General features: G+C 46.4%; 1 protein-coding gene across 1 annotated transcript in view; it reads left to right on the top strand.

The window, feature by feature from the left end:
- The window catches only part of TGFA (transforming growth factor alpha), a 48,610-nt gene that overhangs the window by 13,530 nt on the left and 15,700 nt on the right, over positions 1–19,380 (top strand). The window contains exon 2 of the mRNA XM_035119954.2: positions 4,491–4,544. Coding sequence (XP_034975845.2) covers positions 4,491–4,544 — 54 coding nt within the window. The remainder of the gene's footprint in view (positions 1–4,490; positions 4,545–19,380) is intronic.

Raw genomic sequence — 19,380 nt, forward strand, 5'->3', positions numbered from 1 at the left:
ATGTGTAGTGCATAAAGCAGTTTGAATATTTAAAATAGCTGTGCAGTATATTAGAAATTTGTTTAGTACTGTAGTTGGAAAATTGGGGGAAAGGGATTTGGAATGTAAGATGTTTTCGTTTATTTAAAGAACCAGAAGAGGGGATGGAGGGAAGTCTGGGGATATTTATTTTGAGGGGGGGGGTATTTCGGTTATTTTTTAATGTTAACAAGAAATGTACAGGGTAATATGGTATTGATACAATGTGGCATATACAGTATTGGATTTTTATAACTGAAAACTAATAAAAATTATTTAACAAAAAAAAGGAATAACTGCCTTGGATCGCCAACCCGTCTCTTCTTTCCACTCCCTCCATCACCCCCATCTGGGTACAGTTCAACTGCATCTTACGTGGGGGTCTGGGTCCAAGGGTTCCACGTTGGCACGAAAACCATGTACGGTATACCAAACCCTTGGAGCTGCTTAGTGGGTGAAGGGGAGGGAGAGAGAATCCCCAGGACTCCCAGGGATTGAGTGCTGAGCGGACTTTGCCCAGCAAGGCAGAGAATTTGAAAGCTCTTTCCGCGCCAGGTCTGCTTGGTGGGCAAGGTGTGCTGGGCCCTCATCCCTGGAGGGATGCTCCTGCAAGATCTCATAAGAACTCAGGTGCCCCCCTCAAGATCTCAGGAGAGCATCCCAGAGCAAGCCTTGCCCCCACCCTCCCAGTAAGAAGAAGTGCTTAGAAACTCTTTCTATGTCCGGTGTACCCAAGCAGACGCAACACAACAAGAGCTTTTAACCTCTTGCCCTTGCTTGGATTTAATCCCTCCATTGCAGGGGGTTGGACTAAATGGCCCTTGGGACCCCTTACAATTCTATGTGGTCGAATTCGCGACAGTTAAATGGGCATAGATTGTGATCTTACTGTACTTCACTGTGGAATCTTCTGCAAGAGGCTTGACTAACAGGCCAAAATGCTGCCTTCTCTACTGCTGCTCAGTTCCGAAGACCCAATCCTGCATTCTTGACAAAGTGACTGCAAGCTGGTCAGAGAGCCGGTGTCACACACACGCCTTCTTGTGGAACCTGGCAGCTTCTGAACTCTGAGGGGGCCAGGATTTTGAAGGGAATGTAGAAAGCAACCTAGAGTCGGCCCATTGGCTCATCTGTCTGAGACCCCGGGTGAAGAGCAGAAGGCCAAAGGAGTGGTCACCTAGCACCACGACCTAAGCAGTTCTGCTCCATGAATATAAGGCACTTGTGTTTGTTTTGTGGAAGCGGACATAGCCTGTCTCTGGTTGAGAGTGTGTCCTGTCAGCTTGGGGAGTCTTCCTGCACTGAGACTATTTGATGATTAAGAGAAGTTGGAGTGTGAACTCATGGTGGGGTGGGGGGTAGGGAGGGGAATCCAGACTGCAATGAGACGGCTTGCCTTTGCTTCCTGCATGGACTCCCATGTCCCAAGAAGATTGTCAGAAGAATTTCCTCAAAACCACCCTTGTGTCTCTTTCAAGAGCAGAATTAAGGAGGGGCCTTTATTCTGGATTAACCGAACCAGGGTGACTCATGTGGGCTTTGCCATGCATCTGGGTGGACCTGATCATTCGGTCTTGGGGCATGAGAAACATTTTCTCTTCCTCCCCCTGCTCTGGAATTCCCAGCCCTGCCTCAGCACCCCTCTCTCCCCCCCCCCCCGCCCGCAAAGGCACACCAGCTTGAAAGCAGCTGCAAGTTAAGCAGAGGGGCAGGCCTGGTTAGTGTTTGAACAAGAGCCCCCTTGGAAATATGGGGTGCCGTAGGGTTTTCTGTCAGTAGGGAAAGGCCTTGAGCCCTTAGCTCAGGAGCAGAGCTGGCTTTGCAGGAAATCTCGGGTTCATCCAAGGATGGCTGGGAGAGAGACCCTGAAACTCAGGAGAGACGCTGCTGGTCAGAGTTGACAGTACTGAGGTGACTGCAGTGGTAGCTTCCAATATCCCCAACCCTGCATAAAAAAAGGAAGGGCACTTTGGAGTGATCGCTCCGGGGACTGGGACCACAATGGCCTCTCCAGTTAAAACAAAACAAAACCAGTAATTCAACCTTTGCGTCCTTCACCGTTTATGTATGTTTGTGTAATTTATTGATTTATTATTTTATTTATTGAATTACTATTCCGCCCTTCATCCAAAGATCCCAGTGCAGTTTATAATATAAAAACATAAAAATGCATACCATAATAACAAACAAAAACAACAACCCCCTGCCCGCCACAGTTTAAAAGGCCATGGATTGTTTAATTAGGCAAATAGTAAAAAAGGTAAAGGGACCCCTGACCATTAGGTCCAGTCGTGACCGACTCTGGGGTTGCAGCGCTCATCTTGCGTTATTGGACGAGGGAGCCGGCGTATAGCTTCCAGGTCATGTGGCCAGCATGACAAAGTCGCTTCTGGCAAACCAGAGCAGCACACGGAAATGCCATTTACCTTCCCGCTGTAGTGGTGCCTATTTATCTACTTGCACTTTGACGTGCTTTCGAACTGCTAGGTTGGCAGGAGCTGGGACCAAGCAACGGGAGCTCACCCCGTCACAGGGATTCGAACCGCCAACCTTCTGATCAGCAAGCCCTAGGCTCTGTGGGTTAACCCACAGCGCCACCTGGCGCCTAAAGATATGTAATGAAGGCGCCAGGCACACATACTATGTACATTCATACTACAAATCCCATCATCCCTGGGCATTGGCTGGGACTGGTGGGCAGTGTAGTCTAAACCAGCTGCAAGGCAAGCAAGCTGGGGAAGACTGCGGGGACTCATGGTTGGCAGCTGGGCCAAGAGCGATCTGTTTCTGAGACCTCGGCAAGCAGCTGTCACTCCCGAATTCTGGTCCAGCGCTCTGATTTGGGGTAAGGCAGCTCCTTAGATATACGTGCATTAAAATAAAGATTCCCTTCCCTGCCCCCTCCCCCGGGAGGGGTTCACTAAGACCAGCTGTGTGTGAAAGCCAGTTTTTGTAGTTCAGTGTTTTGAGAATCCATTGGAAGTTCAGTGTTGGAAGCGCTTGCCAGGCATTCTTGTGCCCTCTGACGCCCCCAAGGACTCTTCCTTTGAACCGCGTGGGTCCATTGGTCTTTTAATAACTCAGAATTCCCAGCTGAGCCAATGAGTTCTCTCTGTGTGTTTTCTGCGGGTGCTGAACCCCGGCTGAGCTGGAGAGGTGCCTCTTCTGTGGGGCGGGGGGATGCCATGATCTCTGCCCCAGCTTGAATCATGGTGGGCACCGATCCCAAGGATGAGGTCAGCGAAAGCACTTCCAAAGCTTTTTCCCATCACGCCCGGTGATGCTGTTGGCATATTTATGGATTGCTGTTTGGCTCGCCCAAGCGCTGCCTTGTCGTGGTCGGGATCTGGGCCAGTATCTTCGCTGGTGCCGTTCTGAGCCATTCCAGGGATCGGGTCAGCCCCCAACTCCTCTTCCTTCCCAGCTGGCACCTCCAGCAAAATCAAAGGAACAATGTGAAGCAAATGCTGTTCCCCATCCCACTTGCTAGTGAAAGTTCCTGTGTCCACTTCTGCCTGTGGCCCTGCCCACCTAACAGATGGATTTTGTTGCCTGGCATACGCTTTTAGGCAAGCACTTTTCCGTAATGTAATGTAGTTGGTCCAGCATGTTATTTCCACTGATGCCCAATTTTGTATGCCTTTCCCTTACTATACATATTTTTAATGCATTTTTAATTGCACTGCAAATATCGGATGTATGAATTTTGAAAGACAGCTGCATTTCAGTTGCATTTGCAAATTTGGTGCATATTAAAATGCAAACAGAACAAATTTCTCCCCCGGTCCTACTTCCATCCCATGCAGTCGTCCTAATCGGGGATGCTATCAGATGAGGTTTCTTTGCTCCTGAAACACATCAAGTTACTCTCTTTTTTTTAAAAAAAACCCTTTTATTTCCTGTATGTAATAATCTTCAACTGCTGCAAAGGGCAATTAAAATCAGGTCCCATTTTATTAGTTGTGTTTTAAAAAGTGACTCCTGAATCTGAGAAGGTTGAAGACCTTGAGTAGCTCTGACTTTAGTCACCCCGCCATGTGCTCTTGCCAAGAAATCCATTCATTTTTGTTAATTTGATTACGAAGTAGCGGATTGCAGGATCCACTCTTTGGCCTTTGATCATGTGCAGGACTTGCACATAATATTTGAAGGGGGAACATAATTTGAGCCATGCAGCCCAGTCTTCTGTACGTTTACTTGGAGGTAAATATATTGGAATTCAGCATGGTATGCAGGCCTTGAATCACAACCCTAAATTTTCACCATTGCTGGGTTGCATCAGAGTGTTTTGGGTGTTGACTTTGGGTTGCAGATATACCTGAATAATAAGGGTGGGGTTGTGTTGTTGTTTTTTGACACAATATGAAAATGCTTGTCATGGTGGGATTTTCAGTAGCCAAAGCTTTTAAAGTAAACTCTTGACTCTCTCAAATGATCCCTGTTTTCAAACCTGGCTATCTTTCCTTCTCTAGGTATTGTATTAGCTGTGTGCCAGGCCGTGGAGAACACAACGTCCGCCTTGAATGGTGAGTTCATTAAGTTGTAAAATGTAAATGTGCTCGATGCCACCTGCCACTCTTTGCCTTCCCGTGTGGCTGGGTGTCAGTCAAAAAGCACGTGTCAAACGCTTCTCTGTGGTCTTGGCTCTTTGGCTTCTTGAGCTCCTCTTGGGCAATAAATGCAATAAATAACAAACCAGTAAGAGTCCCTCTATGGGACGCGGGTGGCGCTGTGGTCTAAACCACTGAGTCTAGGGCTTGCCAAGGGGTAGGCAACCTAAAGCCCGTGGGCTGCATGTGGCCCAATCGCCTTCTCAATCCGGCCCGTGGACGGTCCGGGAATCAGCGTGTTTTTACATGAGTAGAATGTGTCCTTTTATTTAAAATGCACCTCTGGGTTATTTGTGGGGCCTGCCTGGTGTTTTACATGAGTCAAATGTGTGCTTTTATTTAAAATGCATCTCTGGGTTATCTGTGGGGCATAGGAATTCGTTCATTCCCACCCCCACCCCACCCCCAAAAATATATAGTCCGGCCCACCACATGGTCTGAGGGACGGTGGACCGGCCCACGGCTGAAAAAGGTTGCTGACCCCTGGGCTTGCCGATCAGAAGGTTGGCAGTTCGAATCGCCACGACGGGGTGAGCTCCCATTGCTCGGTCCCAGCTCCTGCCAACCTAGCAGTTTGAAAGCACGCCAAAAAGTGCAAGTAGATAAATAGGTGCCGCTCCAGCGGGAAGGTAAATGGCGTTTTCTGTGTGCTGCTCTGGTTCGCCAGAAGCGGCTTAGTCATACTGGCCACATGACCCGGAAGCTGTACACTGGCTCTCTCGGCCAGTAAAGCAAGATGAGCGCCGCAACCCCAGAGTTGTCCGCAACTGGACCTAACAGTCAGGGGTCCCTTTACCTTTACCTTTACGAGTCCCTCTTGGTCCAAGGCTGCAATCTGCCTTGTGTGTGAAAGCTTGGATTTGGCCAGCTGTTCACTCCTGCAGGGTCCTCTCCCAGCTCAACACTAACCACTGCACTGCATTGCCTCTGCCCTGTGGTGGCTGCCTGCTGGCACAGATTCCTCCAGCTTGTCTGCAGGCTCACTCTTAATTCCCCTAATCCTTGCAAACAAATAAATACAAATACTGTACAGCCGTTTGGCGGTCTCCCCCTCCCCAGCAGTTAACATTGGAACTTTCTTTTGATTAATTTCTGAGGCTGCAGGAGGTGTGGCTGCCAGGGGTCTCTGTGATTGGGGTTTCTCATTTAAACCACTTTTAGGTCACCTCTTGTCCAGCTGCTCCCATTTTCAGCTGATGTAACCAAGGAGAAGGATTCTCTTATCTCCCAGCATTGCTAACCTGGTTTACTGCTGGCAAAAATGGAAGGAGGTGGTATCTGGTGGCAGCTCATTTTAAAAAACAAAAACCTTTCCTCATTCCAGGAAGGCATGATAAGAATGGACCACACAGCTGCCTTGTTATAAAATTATACTCTTCTGTTTAAGCTTCGTTTTTCTGGTCTCGAGGACAGGTAATGACGCAGAGCTGGTCCAGCCTTGCAACATTTTGTTCCTTTTGCAGCAGGAATCGTAATACTGGGTCGAAAGGGACGGGACCTCCCTCCTCATTTTCAGCAGGAAAAGGGGAGAGAGAAGGGGTGTGTGCCAAGGGGAGGTATTTTTGTTCTCCCCCGCCCCGCCCACCCCCACCTGACTCCCATCAATCTCTCTCCAGTAGATAGATTGAGCTCTCAGGCCTTTCGCCAGTTTAGAATACGAAGAACTTAATAATTTCCTTGCTGCATCAACCCAAAAGGGTTGATGCATACCTCTGAGGACCATGGCAGTGGTGGATTTCATCCCATAGCTGTCGTTTTTTTAAGTATGGCTGACTGAGAATGGAAAGGAAGCAGCAGCCTCCTTTTTGGGGTGCTCAGCCTCTTGTTCCTGCTCCCCAGTTTTGCCAAATGTGCTGTTGTCAAAACTGTCTTTGGAAAAATCGCCTTCCTTTTGCTCTTCTGCCTAGATACGTATTTTCTCTATTAGCCTATATTCAAGCAGTTGCATTTTCTTTTCTTTGGTGTAGGTTTTGGGTGTTTCTGTCTGTAGGTTTTTAAAACTTCCTAGGCTTTTTGCAAAGGGAGATCTCGGCGCCAGCCTTTCCCCATCAGCCCCCGTCAGCACAGCTGTATGATGCTAGAGCTGATGAGAGTGGAAGCCCAAATCATCTGGAGGGCACCAGGTTGGAGAAAGCTGCTTAGTGCTGGAGGAATGTAGAGATCACTAAGCAGCTATAGGCTGGACGCAGAACCAGCTATTCTGTCTCTGGAGCCTCAGCCCTTGGCCTGATTCCCTTTTAACTTGCAGTGCCCTGGGGTTAAGAGCGGGATCTGCTTCTGCAATCCTCTAATCCACTGGGCTATTAACCCCGAGCTTTTGTGGTGTACAGAAATCGCCCTTCCTCTATAGATTAAACCTGTGTACATGGCCAGCCTTGTTCCAATGAGATGCTTCCTGGAGTGAATTAAATTGGCTCTGGGCTGTTAGGGTGGCTTCCATGGAGGGATATGCAGAGCGTGAGCGGGTCCTGAGATCAAAGGGCAGCTTAGCTTTACAGGAGGCAGGATCTCTGCTGAAATGCTTCTGTCTGTTACTAATCAGGTGGCAGCCTTCGCTAATGATGCTTTGCAGTTGTGGGAGAAGAGGAGGATGTTCTGCAGCTGTGGAGGCAGAGAGAGAGGAGTTTGGCGTGATAATAACTTCAGTGCTTTACGAGGAAGTCTACTCGTTGCTGTCCTGGATGTACGGGCTTCCAGCACTGTGTGGTGTGTCATATGTGGCTGCTTCACACGTTATGCGGATCTTTCCTTCCTTCCTCCCTTCTTTCCTTCCGTGCAGACAAGCATGAGACGTATGGGAATCCTGCACATGGGTTTCTTGCTCCCTTGAAACCACAACCGGGGGGGGGGCAATCCTGGGGTCTTTGAAGTGATGCTGCTGGAGAGGGAAGTTTGCCACTGTAGGCTAGACAGTTCCTCAAACCTCTCCTGGGCGCTGGCAGAATAAAAATACGTTGGAGCCAGTAATGCGGTATAATTCGGCCAAAGCTAAGAGCATAAGAGGAACTTGCTGGATCAGGCTAATGGCCCATCTAGCCAAGCATCCTGATCTCACAGTGGCCAACCAGATGCCTCTTCTGGGAAGCCCAGAAGCAGGATCTGAGCCCAAGAGCCCTCTCTCCTCTCCGATGGTAATGTTCAGAAACATTACTGCCTCCGACCATGGAGGCAGACCATAGGCGTTGTGGCTCATAGCCACCATTAACCCTCTCCTCCTCCATGAATTTGTCTAACCCTCCTTTACAGCCATCCAAGTTGGTGGCCATCACTGCCTCCTGTGGGAGCAAATTCCATAAATTATGTGCTGTGTGAAGAAGTCCTTTCTCTTGTCTGTCCTGAATCTTCCAACATTCAGGTTCTTTAGGTGTTCATGAATTCTAGTGTTATGAGAGAGGGAGGAAAATGTTCCTCAATCCACTTTCTCCATGCCATGCATAATTTTATAAACTTCTATCATGTTGCCTCTTGCTCACCTTTTCTCTGAACTGAATAGTCCCAAATTCTGCAACTTTTCCTCATGGGGGAGCTGCTCCACCCCCCTTGAATATTTTGGTTCTTCTGAACATTGTCCAGCTCTACAATATCCTTTTGGAGATAATGTCACCCAGAGCTCTGGTTGCAACAAACACTAAGCCATGGATGGTCTCTATGTCTGTCTGGACCCGTTCCAGTGGGCTGTGAGTTTTCCGAACCCAACAGCCCTGCTTAACCATAGTTTGTTTGTCCACACACCAAATGCTCAGCAAGCTGCAGAATCATGAAGCAAAAGCAGCTGGAAAACGAACCAAGTTTGGGAGAAACAAGCCGTGGTTTTGTTTTCCTTATCTGTGACACAAATTAGGACTGAACAAACCATAGTTAGAACAAGCCATAGCTTAGGATTGTGTGCCCGTCTCTGTGATCTTTTTCAGCGCCCTTTCATCCTTGCAACCCTAAGGACTAGAAACATGTTTTTCCTTTTTAAATGAAAACTTAGGCCCTAAGGAAGTGGACTTCTCAATGTGGTGCCACATTCTGTGTTTTTTTTTGCACTCCCACTATGTTGCAGTGTCCTGGTGTGTGGCGTGTTCTGCTTCTTTAGGATCATTAGCCTTGCCCTCTGTATCAAACTTTGTGGCCCTTGGAGAGACACCACCCCAGGTGTCACTTTGCAGAAGATCAAGAGATCTGCTGCTGGATGAATGCAGACCAGTTGTTCTTTTTATGTGAAGCTATAAAATCCAAAGGCGACTTTACAGCCCAGCCTGCAGCTGTCTTGCTGTGTAGTAAAAATGGGTGACTCTGTTTTACCCTGGGTGAAATACTTTATCGCAGACCTGTCTGTCCTTGGCACTAACAATGCCTCTTGACCCTTTTGAGCTGCAAGTGCTTCTGAACATGTGCGTGTTTCCCCATAAACTCTTGGCCATTTAGATATTTGCCACACTTCCTGCGGAGGTACCATACCTGGAAGACATTTTGACAGTTCACTGTCCTAAGCATGCCTAATTCAAATCAGTTTGGACCTGACTCTTCCCAGAAAGAGTAAAAAAAATATTACATAGTCACTACACCTGTGTTCTCTTAACATTCACACATTCTATGTGTTGGACTGTTGAGTGCTGCTGTGTCTGCTATAGCAAGCCAACGGAGTAGTAACTTCACCCTATACAGCGATTGAGCTTCTTTTCCTTGCATCATTCGAGCGCTCACCTGATGAATCGCCGGATAGTTCTTTAGCTTGCTACACTTTGGGTTGGTCCTTTATTCTGGACTTTACCCAGTTTTCAGCTTTAGGATAATTGGCAGACTGGGCACATCAGAAGAGCCCTGAAGCTGGAGCAAGATGGCCCATCTAGTTGAGCATCCTGGTGTCTCAGTGGGAAGCCTAGAAGGGTTAGGGTTAGGGTTCTCACCTGCAATTACTAGCAACAGGTATATTAATCAGAGGCATGCTGCCCATTACATTGGAGGTAGAACATAGCCATGGGTGGCCTTATCCCCCTTCATGGTTTAATCGAATTATCTTTTAAAGCCACCCAAGTTGGTGGGCATCCCTACATAAAGTGGGAGCAACTTTCCTAACTACACACTGTGAGAGAACGAGTCCTTTCTTCTTTTGTCTGCCCTGAACCTTCCAAAATTCAGATTCCCCTTGCTCTGGCAAGTGAGAATGTGGCTTTCGGGTTTAACTGTTGTTTGTGGCAGAGGAGCACTGAGGAAATCCAAGGATGAGGGGAAAAAATCAAACTTCTCTTTACTTTTACACTAGCAGTTTTGCACAGTCACACTGCTTTGGAAGGTGGTTTGTGTTTCTAATGAAAAGCACATGGTTGCACATCCGGTGACTGAATATCCTTTGTTAACGCCAAGTATTGCCCCAGTAAGCAACCTGGCTGCCAAATTCTGCACCACCTGAAGTTTCTGAACCATCTTCAGAGGCAGACCTACATATAGTGTGTTGTTGTAATCTAACCTAGAGGGTACCAGAGCATAGACAACAAATCTTAGACTATAGATAGGAGCACAGCTGGTCCACCAGCTGAAGCTGATGGAAGGCACTCTGTGCCACAGAGACTTTCTGCGATTCAAATGTGTGATTCTGGCCTGTTCTTAGCATCACTTTCAATGAATTCAAAGGCAAATAACTGTTGTGATCTGAAGATCTCTTGCTGGTGTTTTTCCATAGTCCTTTCATAAGCAAACAGAGTCCTGTGATTCAGGTCTTGAATTCTGAGTACAGTGGTGCCTCGCTAGACGAATTTAATTCGTTCCATGGGTCAATTCGTATAACGAAAAATTCGTCTAGTGAATCCTATAGGAATGCATTGGGGGAAAAATTTGCCCATAGGAACACATTAATTGAATTCCAATGCATTCCTATGGGAAACCGCGATTCGCTAGACGAATTTTTCGTAAAACGAATTAGTCTAGCGAGGCAACCTCCACTCGAAAAATCTCTTCGTTAAGCGAAAAATTCGTCTTACAGGGCATTCGTCTAGCGAGGCACCACTGTATGTACAAAGTGATTTGGACAATTCCAAAGTGCCTACAAGTTGAGAAGGTGAAGTAAAACTGTGCATACAGAGGATGCCTAAATCCTGAATAGTTTCAGCTGCTATTGACAAAGTACCTGGGTACTCCCTGTCTCTTGGGATGGAGCTGCTGGTCAGGTGTCTGGTTAAATATTATCAGTTGGCTGTATTTTGCCTTAGTTAAATATTCCAGGTATTCATCTGCCATTCCTCTGTTCAAACGGCAAGCGCTTGCTTCCTCGTCTCGCAGTGGTGTGTACATGCTCAGTTTTGGATCCAGCTCAATCTGCCCTTTGAAATGAACACACTTAAACTGACTCCTGTCTTTTAATAGAGGGGTGTGTGGTTTTTCAATGGCATTTATAACTGTCTGGGTTCTTGGCTTTTCGCCAAGAGAACAACTCAATCTCTTGCTAACATGCTTGGCTATAAATAATAGACTTGGGTGTTGTGATTTCGTAACAGTTAAGTAACTTGGATATATAGATATAGCTTTGTTTTTTACCATTCTTGAATTGTGACTGGAATTGTAACAATTCAGAATGTTACATCTTTAAAACAGCTGCTAATTACTTTGACAGAAGCTAATTACTTTGACAAACCCTTGTCCTCCTTGTCAGACTTGAGAATCCTAGACGAGCCTTGTGTACTATTTCATTCGTTCGTTCATTCATTCACTTATCCAATGTGCTAATGTATTTGAATGCTTTGCCCAGAAAGGCAGCATGCAAGGATAACCAGCTTCATATATATTACAGGAACATTAGTAAAATGGACCTTAGTCATAGTCATTCATTTCAGTGGGTCAACTCTGAGTAGCACCCCAAGCTTTCAAATGGTTGGCCTTTGCAGTGCTTCCAGTTCAGGCATCCAGTGAAGATCCAGTGACCCACCCAGCCATACATCTCCAGCATAGTTGCTCCAGGCTCTCTTCTCTTCCCTTCTCTTCCGCCACCCGCTGGCTTCCGCCTCTCACACTGCATGGTCTATCTATGTCTTAGGCTATGAAGCCTTTGGGAAGCTTTTGGAATTTGAATGGAAACTCCCTTTCAGGTATGTCTCTGATGGCCTCAGCATTGCTGGTTGAGAGGGCTTGGGGCTTCCACCTTGAACTACATCCCAGGATGAGCCTCCAAAAGGTCACCTAGGGACTTTCCCCAAGTTGTTGCCCAATGAGGATTTGGAGTATGACTCCCATCAACCCCAGCATCATATGGCTGTGCTGGCTGGGCCAAATCCTCTGAAGGGCACCAGGTTAGGCGAGGCAGATACAGAGATTTCCCCAACCCAGGTCTCCCTATTCCTGCACTAATATTCTGGCGTCACTGGTACAGTGCTATGTGGAATATGCTGGATCAGCTGTTTCTTCCATAATTTGTGCAATAGCCCAATAAATCTAAAGACACTGAATTATTTTTATTCTTTATTCCTTGTCTTGTGTCTGTCCCTCCCACCTCATAGGATGGTCAGTAGATTTTATGAATGGATTGAATTGAAAGAGATTACATGTCAACACTTGCCTTTCTGGAAAGCACTGAAATCTAAGAAATATGGCTTGTGCAGAATACCTGTGTTTGTGGAAGTGTGTGGCGGGGGGAACCTGTCTCACATGATCCATTACTTGGAATGGTGGGACCATAAAAAGCCGGATGTCTTAGGGTCTCTCTCTGTGTGTGTTTTTTCTTCACGCTTTTGCCCAGGTTCAAAGCAAAACGGCTCTGGAGGTTTGTATGGGGCCAATTCATGCATCCCCTGGTTATTTACACGGCAGCCTGTTGAAAGGCATTTTGTGAATCACTTGGAAGGTGAACTTATAAATATCGCTCCTGGCAGCCGGATAAAGCCTCCTTTCTAGGCTGGTGTTCAATTTGACTTCAGAATGGCAGGCGCAAAATTATAGGAGGCTCCGCAAATCTCCAAGCTTGGAGGGGAAGATTTCCGCCTTCTTGGAAGAGGCTCAAGGCCGGTTCCTCATGTCGGGACAGACATTAGCGAAGCGACGCTCCAGTAGACTGAGCTGTGTTGCTCTGTTGCTGTCCCGTCCCCATCCCCCCCGCCTTGTAGAAAAAGGCAATTCTAAGACATTATGAAGCTTCTGAACCCTCATCCAGCCCCTCTCTGCTGGGGCCCAGTAGCTCAGCTGTAAGCTATTGATGCTTGCAGATGTACAGGTGGCTCTTGCCAAAATTTGCACCTTCTTAACTAATGCACAAGGGACCCAGGTGGTGCTGTGGGCTAAACCACTGAGCCTAGGGCTTGCTGATCAGAAGGTCGGCGGTTCGAATCCCTGTGACTGGGTGAGCTCCCGTTGCTTGGTCCCAGCTCCTGCCAACCTAGCAGTTCGAAAGCACGTCAAAATGCAAGTAGATAAATAGGAACCGCTACAGCGGGAAGGTAGACGGCGTTTCCATGTGCTGCTCTGGTTTGCCAGAAGCAGCTTTGTCATGCTGGCCGCATGACCTGGAAGCTATACGCCAGCCCCCTCGGCCAATAATGCGAGATGAGCGCGCAACCCCAGAGTCGGTCACGACTGGACCTAATGGTCAGGGGTCCTTCTGATCGGCAAGCCCTAGGCTCTGTGGTTTAACCCACAGCGCCACCTGGGTCTTTTATAGGTTTTGACCTATAAAGCCTTAAATGGCTTAGGACAGCAAGACCTCAAAGACCACCTCTTTCCATATGAACCGATCTGCTGGACCCTGTGATCATCATCCAAGGCCCTTCTTTGTATGCCTTCTCCGTGAGATGTCCGTAGGGTGTCAATACGAGAATGGGCCTTTTCTGTTGTGGCTCCCCGTTTGTGGCATGCTCTCCCCAAGGAGAATTGCCTAGTGCCTTCATTACATACCTTGGGACAGCAGGCAAAAATGTTTCTTTGGCTTATTAACATTCTCTGGCTTTTGATTCATTATGTATTTTGTGTTTTCATTTTGTATTTTTATGTTGGGAACTACCCTGTGATTTTTAGATGAAGGGCAGCATACTAACTAACTAACTAATTAACTAAATTAATTAATCAGACTAGAGGTGTAGGAGGAGAACCAAAGGAGCAACTGAGTCCTTTTTTATGTGGAAGCCTGGGACAATCAAAGGGGCTGTTTCATCAGCTTGTAAATCACAGCTGTCTAGTTATGGCTCATTAATTGCTTTCCAGGTACACAATGAGCCCTGATCCAGTTCCCAGGATTGCATGAACTTAAACAATGCCCACCTATGCTAGTGAGTCAACAGACTTACTTACTTACTGTACTTCACCAAACCTTTATTAGGCATTACAAGTATAGGTAAAGGTAAAGGGACCCCTGACCGTTAGGTCCAGTCACGGACGACTCTGGGGTTGCAGTGCTCATCTTGCTGTATAGGCCAAGGGAGCCAGCGTACAGTTTCCAGGTCATGTGTCCAGCACGACTAAGCCGCTTCTGGCGAACCAGAGCAGAACCCGGAAACGCCATTTACCTTCCCGCCAGATTGGTACCTATTTATCTACTTGCACTTCGTGCTTTGGAACTGCTAGGTGGGCAGGAGCTGGGACCGAGCAACCGCTGACCTTCTGATCGGCAAGCCCTAGGCTCTGTGGTTTAACCCACAGCGCCACCCGCGTCCCTCGTTACAAGTATAGGTCATCATAAAACATCCAGATGTAAAAATTTAAAATATATACAAAGAAGCAGCACATATACCAATATTGGAATTGGAGTCAATAGATTATCCTGCTGGTCCTTACAGAATGTGTGGCAGAGAATCCTGGATTTTCCTAGAAACTGGAGCCTTGTCTATGGAAATCTCTGCTTTAGAAGCCTCCAATCCAGTGATACTTCTTCCCCACAACTGGAGTCGCTTGTTGGCAGATGATATTATGTCACTGATCTGTGCAAAGCGAGCACTACAGTTAAGAGCAGGAACACTTAGACAGCAATACATCCCTCTTTCCCTTGCCTTAAGCTCATGTTCCTTTAAAAATAACATTAGTGAGCTTATCTTCTCCCACTGTTTACAGCTGTGTTTTGTTCGGTTTGAAATCACAAGTACAATAAACAATGAATTTTAAAATGTCAGGTGGTGGTGGTTTGGGGTATTTTATTTATTTATATCCAACTCTTTCATAGAAGTACTTGGTGAGCACCTGCTCATCCCCTCTCCCCCATTTATTCCTCACAACAACCCTGTGTGAATCATAGAGTTGGAAGAGACCACAAGGACCATCCAGTCCAACCCCCTGGCAAGCAGGAAACACAAATCAAAGCATTCTTGACATTTGGCGGTCAAGCCTCTGCTTAAAGACCTCCAAAGAAGGAGACTCCACCACACTTCTTGGCAGCAAATTCCACTGTCGAACAGCTCTTACTGTCAGGAAGTTCTTCCTAATGTTTAGGTGGAATCTTCTTTCTTGTAGTTTGAATCCATTGCTCAGTGTCCGCTTCTCTGGAGCAGCAGAAAACAACCTTTCTCCCTCCTCTATATGACAGCCTTTTATATATTTGAACATGGCTATCATATCACCCCTTAACCTTCTCTTCTCCAGGCTAAACATAGCCAGCTCCCTAAGCCGTTCCTCATAAGGCATCGTTTCCAGGCCTTTGACCATTTTGGTTGCCCTCTTCTGGACACATTCCAGCTTGTCAGTATCCTTCTTGAACTGTGGTGCCCAGAACTGGACACAGTACTCCAGGTGAGGTCTGACCAGAGCAGAATACAGTGGTACTATTGCTTCCCTTGATCTAGACGCTATACTCCTATTGATGCAGCCCAGAATTGCGTTGGCTTTTTTAGCTGCTGCATCACACAACAGTGACTCATGTCAAGTTTGTGGTCTACCAGGACTCCTGGGACTGGGACTGATTTGTTCAAGGCAGACGCCACAGTGAATTTTATTTTATTTTTAAAAGCCAGACAGCGCCTGTAGAGTATCGAACTGCTGTTAAGCAACTGGTGATTCTGCAAAGATGGATTTGAAGTAACCACTAGGCTAAGCTGGCCCCCCCACAGTGAATTTCATGGCTGAGCAGAGAGTTAAACTGGGTCTCCTCGTCCTCGGTCCAAATGCAACATTTGGGTGGTGAAGGGCATGTGGCCACAAAAGAGTTAATGGAATGAACTGTGTGTGTGTGTGTGTGTGTGTGTGTGTGTGTGTGTGTGTGTGTGTGTGTGTCAAAGTTGGCAACCTTTTTTCTTTTCTAAGCTAGCAAAACACTCAAGAGCACACAAAAAGCGGGGGTCTCGCTAAAGATAAGTGACTTGTGAGTGGGATTCCCTTTCTTTGTCAACTTTGGGCCTTCCTTGTGACATGCTTTTTCTTGTTGTGCTTTGACTACAATTAAGAACGACTGTATTTCATTTCCATTTTCCAGTTGTTTTTCTAAAGAACTGGAACAAAGTTACCTTTTTCCTCAGAGAAAATATTAACTTAATGCAGGAAAAGTTTTTGACGATGTTTAATTTCTTCCAGGGTCTCATTTGAAGCATTTCGAAGTTGTGGTTTTAATTAGCTCTGCTGCCTGGTTTGCCATTAACTTTCTGCAACAGGAACTTGATGGGGCTTTGAAATGGTGAATGGGTGGGCTTTTTATATAAGGGGCGATCTGCTGAGCAGGATGTTGTTTTCCATGTCAACTGTTGGCGAACAATTTAAAACAGCCCAGGATGTGTTGAATAATTGCGTAAAAATGCGGGAGGATAAGGATTCCCTGAACGTTTCCTGAACCATACTTATTGGTAATCTCTTTAATACCAAACACTCCTCTTCTTAATAATGGTTCATTATATGGAATAACCAGCACAAAGGTTTTGCCACAGTTTCTGCATTTTGCAAAGTTCTCTCTCTCTCTCTCTCTCTCTCTCTCTCTCTCTCTCTCTCTCTCTCTCTCTCTCTCTCTCTCACACACACACACACACACACACACACACACACACACACACAGAGAGAGAGAGAGAGAGAGAGAGAGAGAGAGAGAACTTTCATAATTATAGACCAAACTTACATACAAGAGAACTTCTCATAGAATAGAATAGAATCATAAGTTGGAAGAGACCACAAGGGCCATCCAGTCCAATCCCCTGCCAAGCAGGAAACACCACCAAAGCATTCCTGACAGATGGCTGTCAAGCCTCTGCTTAAAGACCTCCAAAGAAGGAGACTCCACCACACTCCTTGGCAGCAAATTCCACTGCCGAACAGCTCTTACTGTCAGGAAGTTCTTCCTAATGTTTAGGTGGAATCTTCTTTCTTGTAGTTTGAATCCATTGCTCCATGTCCGCTTCTCTCTCTCTCTCTCTCTCTCTCTCTCTCTCTCTCTCTCTCTCACACACACACACACACACACACACACACACACACACCGAGAGAGAGAGAGATAGAAGTTCTCTTGTATGTATGTTTGGTCTATGATTGTTCCTTGTGCTTATAGATTTATTTTATTTTTTTAACATCTCTTTGGAAAGCAAGCAGATTTTCTAAGGCAGGGCTGGAGATGCTGTTGGACTTCCAGATGTCGGAGGACCACAGTTTTCCCCATCCCTTTTTGCAAAGTGAAAAGTTGGCTGGCAGACCCATGTTACAGGATGCCCCTTAACTGCTTGTGAACTTCCTGTAGGCTGCCTCTAGTTGTCCCAGTCCCAGGGAGCAATGTTTCTGGATGCCAGTTTCTGGGAGCCACAGGAGGGAAGAGATGCTCTTGTGCTCAGGTCCTGCTTGTTGGTTTCCCCCCAGGGACTTGGTCAGCCACTGTGTGAAAAGGATGCTGGACTAGATGGACTGAGCTGTTAGGGCTCTTCCGCTTTTGTGTTCTCTTTGGCGTCTTGCTGTTTGTGGTGTTGGGTTGATTACATTTTTGGAAGGGAGAGGAATTGGTGTCCCTGTGGTGTAAATTTTGAGGTGCGGGGGTGGCAGTGGCCAGAGAAGCAAGGTTAGGAAGCTGTGAGTGGGCAAATGCAAAAAAGATTTAGACACCTGCTGAAAACTTTTTCAATGCCGCCAGGCTTGTGCGGGCAATTAAGAGAACATCTTTCCAAATTGGTTAGTTGATGGTCTCTGGTCTTAATTTTTTTTTTATTTCTCACACACACGTATGTAAACAGCTTTTGACTTTTTTATAATGCAGTGATATATAAATATTTTTATAAGTAAATTTCTATCCATTTGGAAGTGTGGGCTTAGGGGGTTAAGGCCAAGCCTTCGTGGAGGTGAAGCAGGAGAGATGTTGAAGTCTGACGCATTTCTTTCTTTCTTTATTTCATATAATTTATACATTGCTTGATTGTAAAAAAACCAACCAACCTTCGAAGCAGTTTACAAAAAAGATAAAATGATCAATAAGAAGAATTGATAACAATGTAGGTTTTTCCAAAAGCTAAAAATGGATTAAAACTTGCATCAATTTTCTAAACACCTGGACAGGACTGTCTAAACAAAAATGTTTTTAGCGGGGACCGAAACATGCACAGTGAAGGCTCCTGCTTGATGTCAAGAGGCAGGGAGTTCCAGAGGGTACGTGCTGCCACACTAAAATATTGAGCTCTTACAAATGTGGGGCAGGTCTTACGTGGCAGTGTTTGGGCCAAGTGACGACAGGAGGCAGTCCAGTCCTGAGGGGCAGACTGCTGATCCCGTTCTGCTCAGACATATGTAGCTTAATGTAATGAAATTAAGTCTTCCAAACCCTACTAGACACGCACACCTCTTAGGTTCTGCATACTGCTTCGTACGAAATCTGAAAGATCGCTGTGTTCTTCAAACCTTCTCACACAAGGCCTGCCTTCTTAGTCTGTTTACCTCTTCTGCTATGAGTTGAGGGGAAGCGTGGATGTCTGGGTGGGGGCACATTGGATCTGGTGAGTAAACACACGCAGGGTCATGTTGTAAGACTGTGTGCAGACTGCAGTCCGGCTGCGTCGATTTCACTCTGTCATTGACATTGTGGGAGGGGACCTGGAAGCCTTTGGGAAATGGAGCCAGGGTACCACTCTGCACTCCACTAACAACTGAGACAAGCAGGTTTATTGTGGAATGTGGCATCGGCTTTTGTCTGCCTGCTGCAACATATGGTTTACTTGAGCAAAGTCAAGCCATCCACACACCAGTGCAGGCAGACTAGTCTGAAGGAAGTTGCTTGCTCCAGAAAAGTATCTTGCAGCCTCCATCTTCCCCTGGTGAGATTTTTCAGATGTTGGCCAGCATCTTTAACCAGTGGTAACAATGTCCAGCTTAAAGCACTCTAAGAAAATACCATATTTTTCTGTGTATAAGACTGTTTTGGGGTTTTTTTAAAAAAATTAATGGTTGCTGCATCAATGGCTGGTGTTGATTGGCTGACGCGGGTGATTGGCAGCTTCTGCCAGCGAGGGGACAGAAGAGTCGGCGGAGTTTTACGACGTGTTGGGGTGAGCGATTTTCAGCAACCCCCCCCCTTTAAAAAGTCTCAACAGCGCTGGGTAATCCCACCCCAAGAAAGGTCAACAACTCTGTTCCATCTCCCCCCATTTTCTTAAATTTGAGTCCCCCAAAATAGGGGGTGTCTTATACATGGGGACGTCTTATACACGGAAAAGTACGGTACTCACATGACCAGTCAAAGTGTGACTTTCAAAGGATCTGTTAGCCTCTCTAGTTTTTCACAAACCAGGGATACTTTCTTTATCTCAGTAACCTTAGAGGCTTTTAACCTATGTCCTGTTTTTAAAGGTAGTTCTCATGAAACTCTGAAATGTTACGTTTTTTATTTAAATCGTTGTTGTTGTTTAGT

This window comes from Zootoca vivipara, chromosome 6 (assembly GCF_963506605.1).
Source record: "Zootoca vivipara chromosome 6, rZooViv1.1, whole genome shotgun sequence".
NCBI lineage: Eukaryota > Metazoa > Chordata > Lepidosauria > Squamata > Lacertidae > Zootoca > Zootoca vivipara.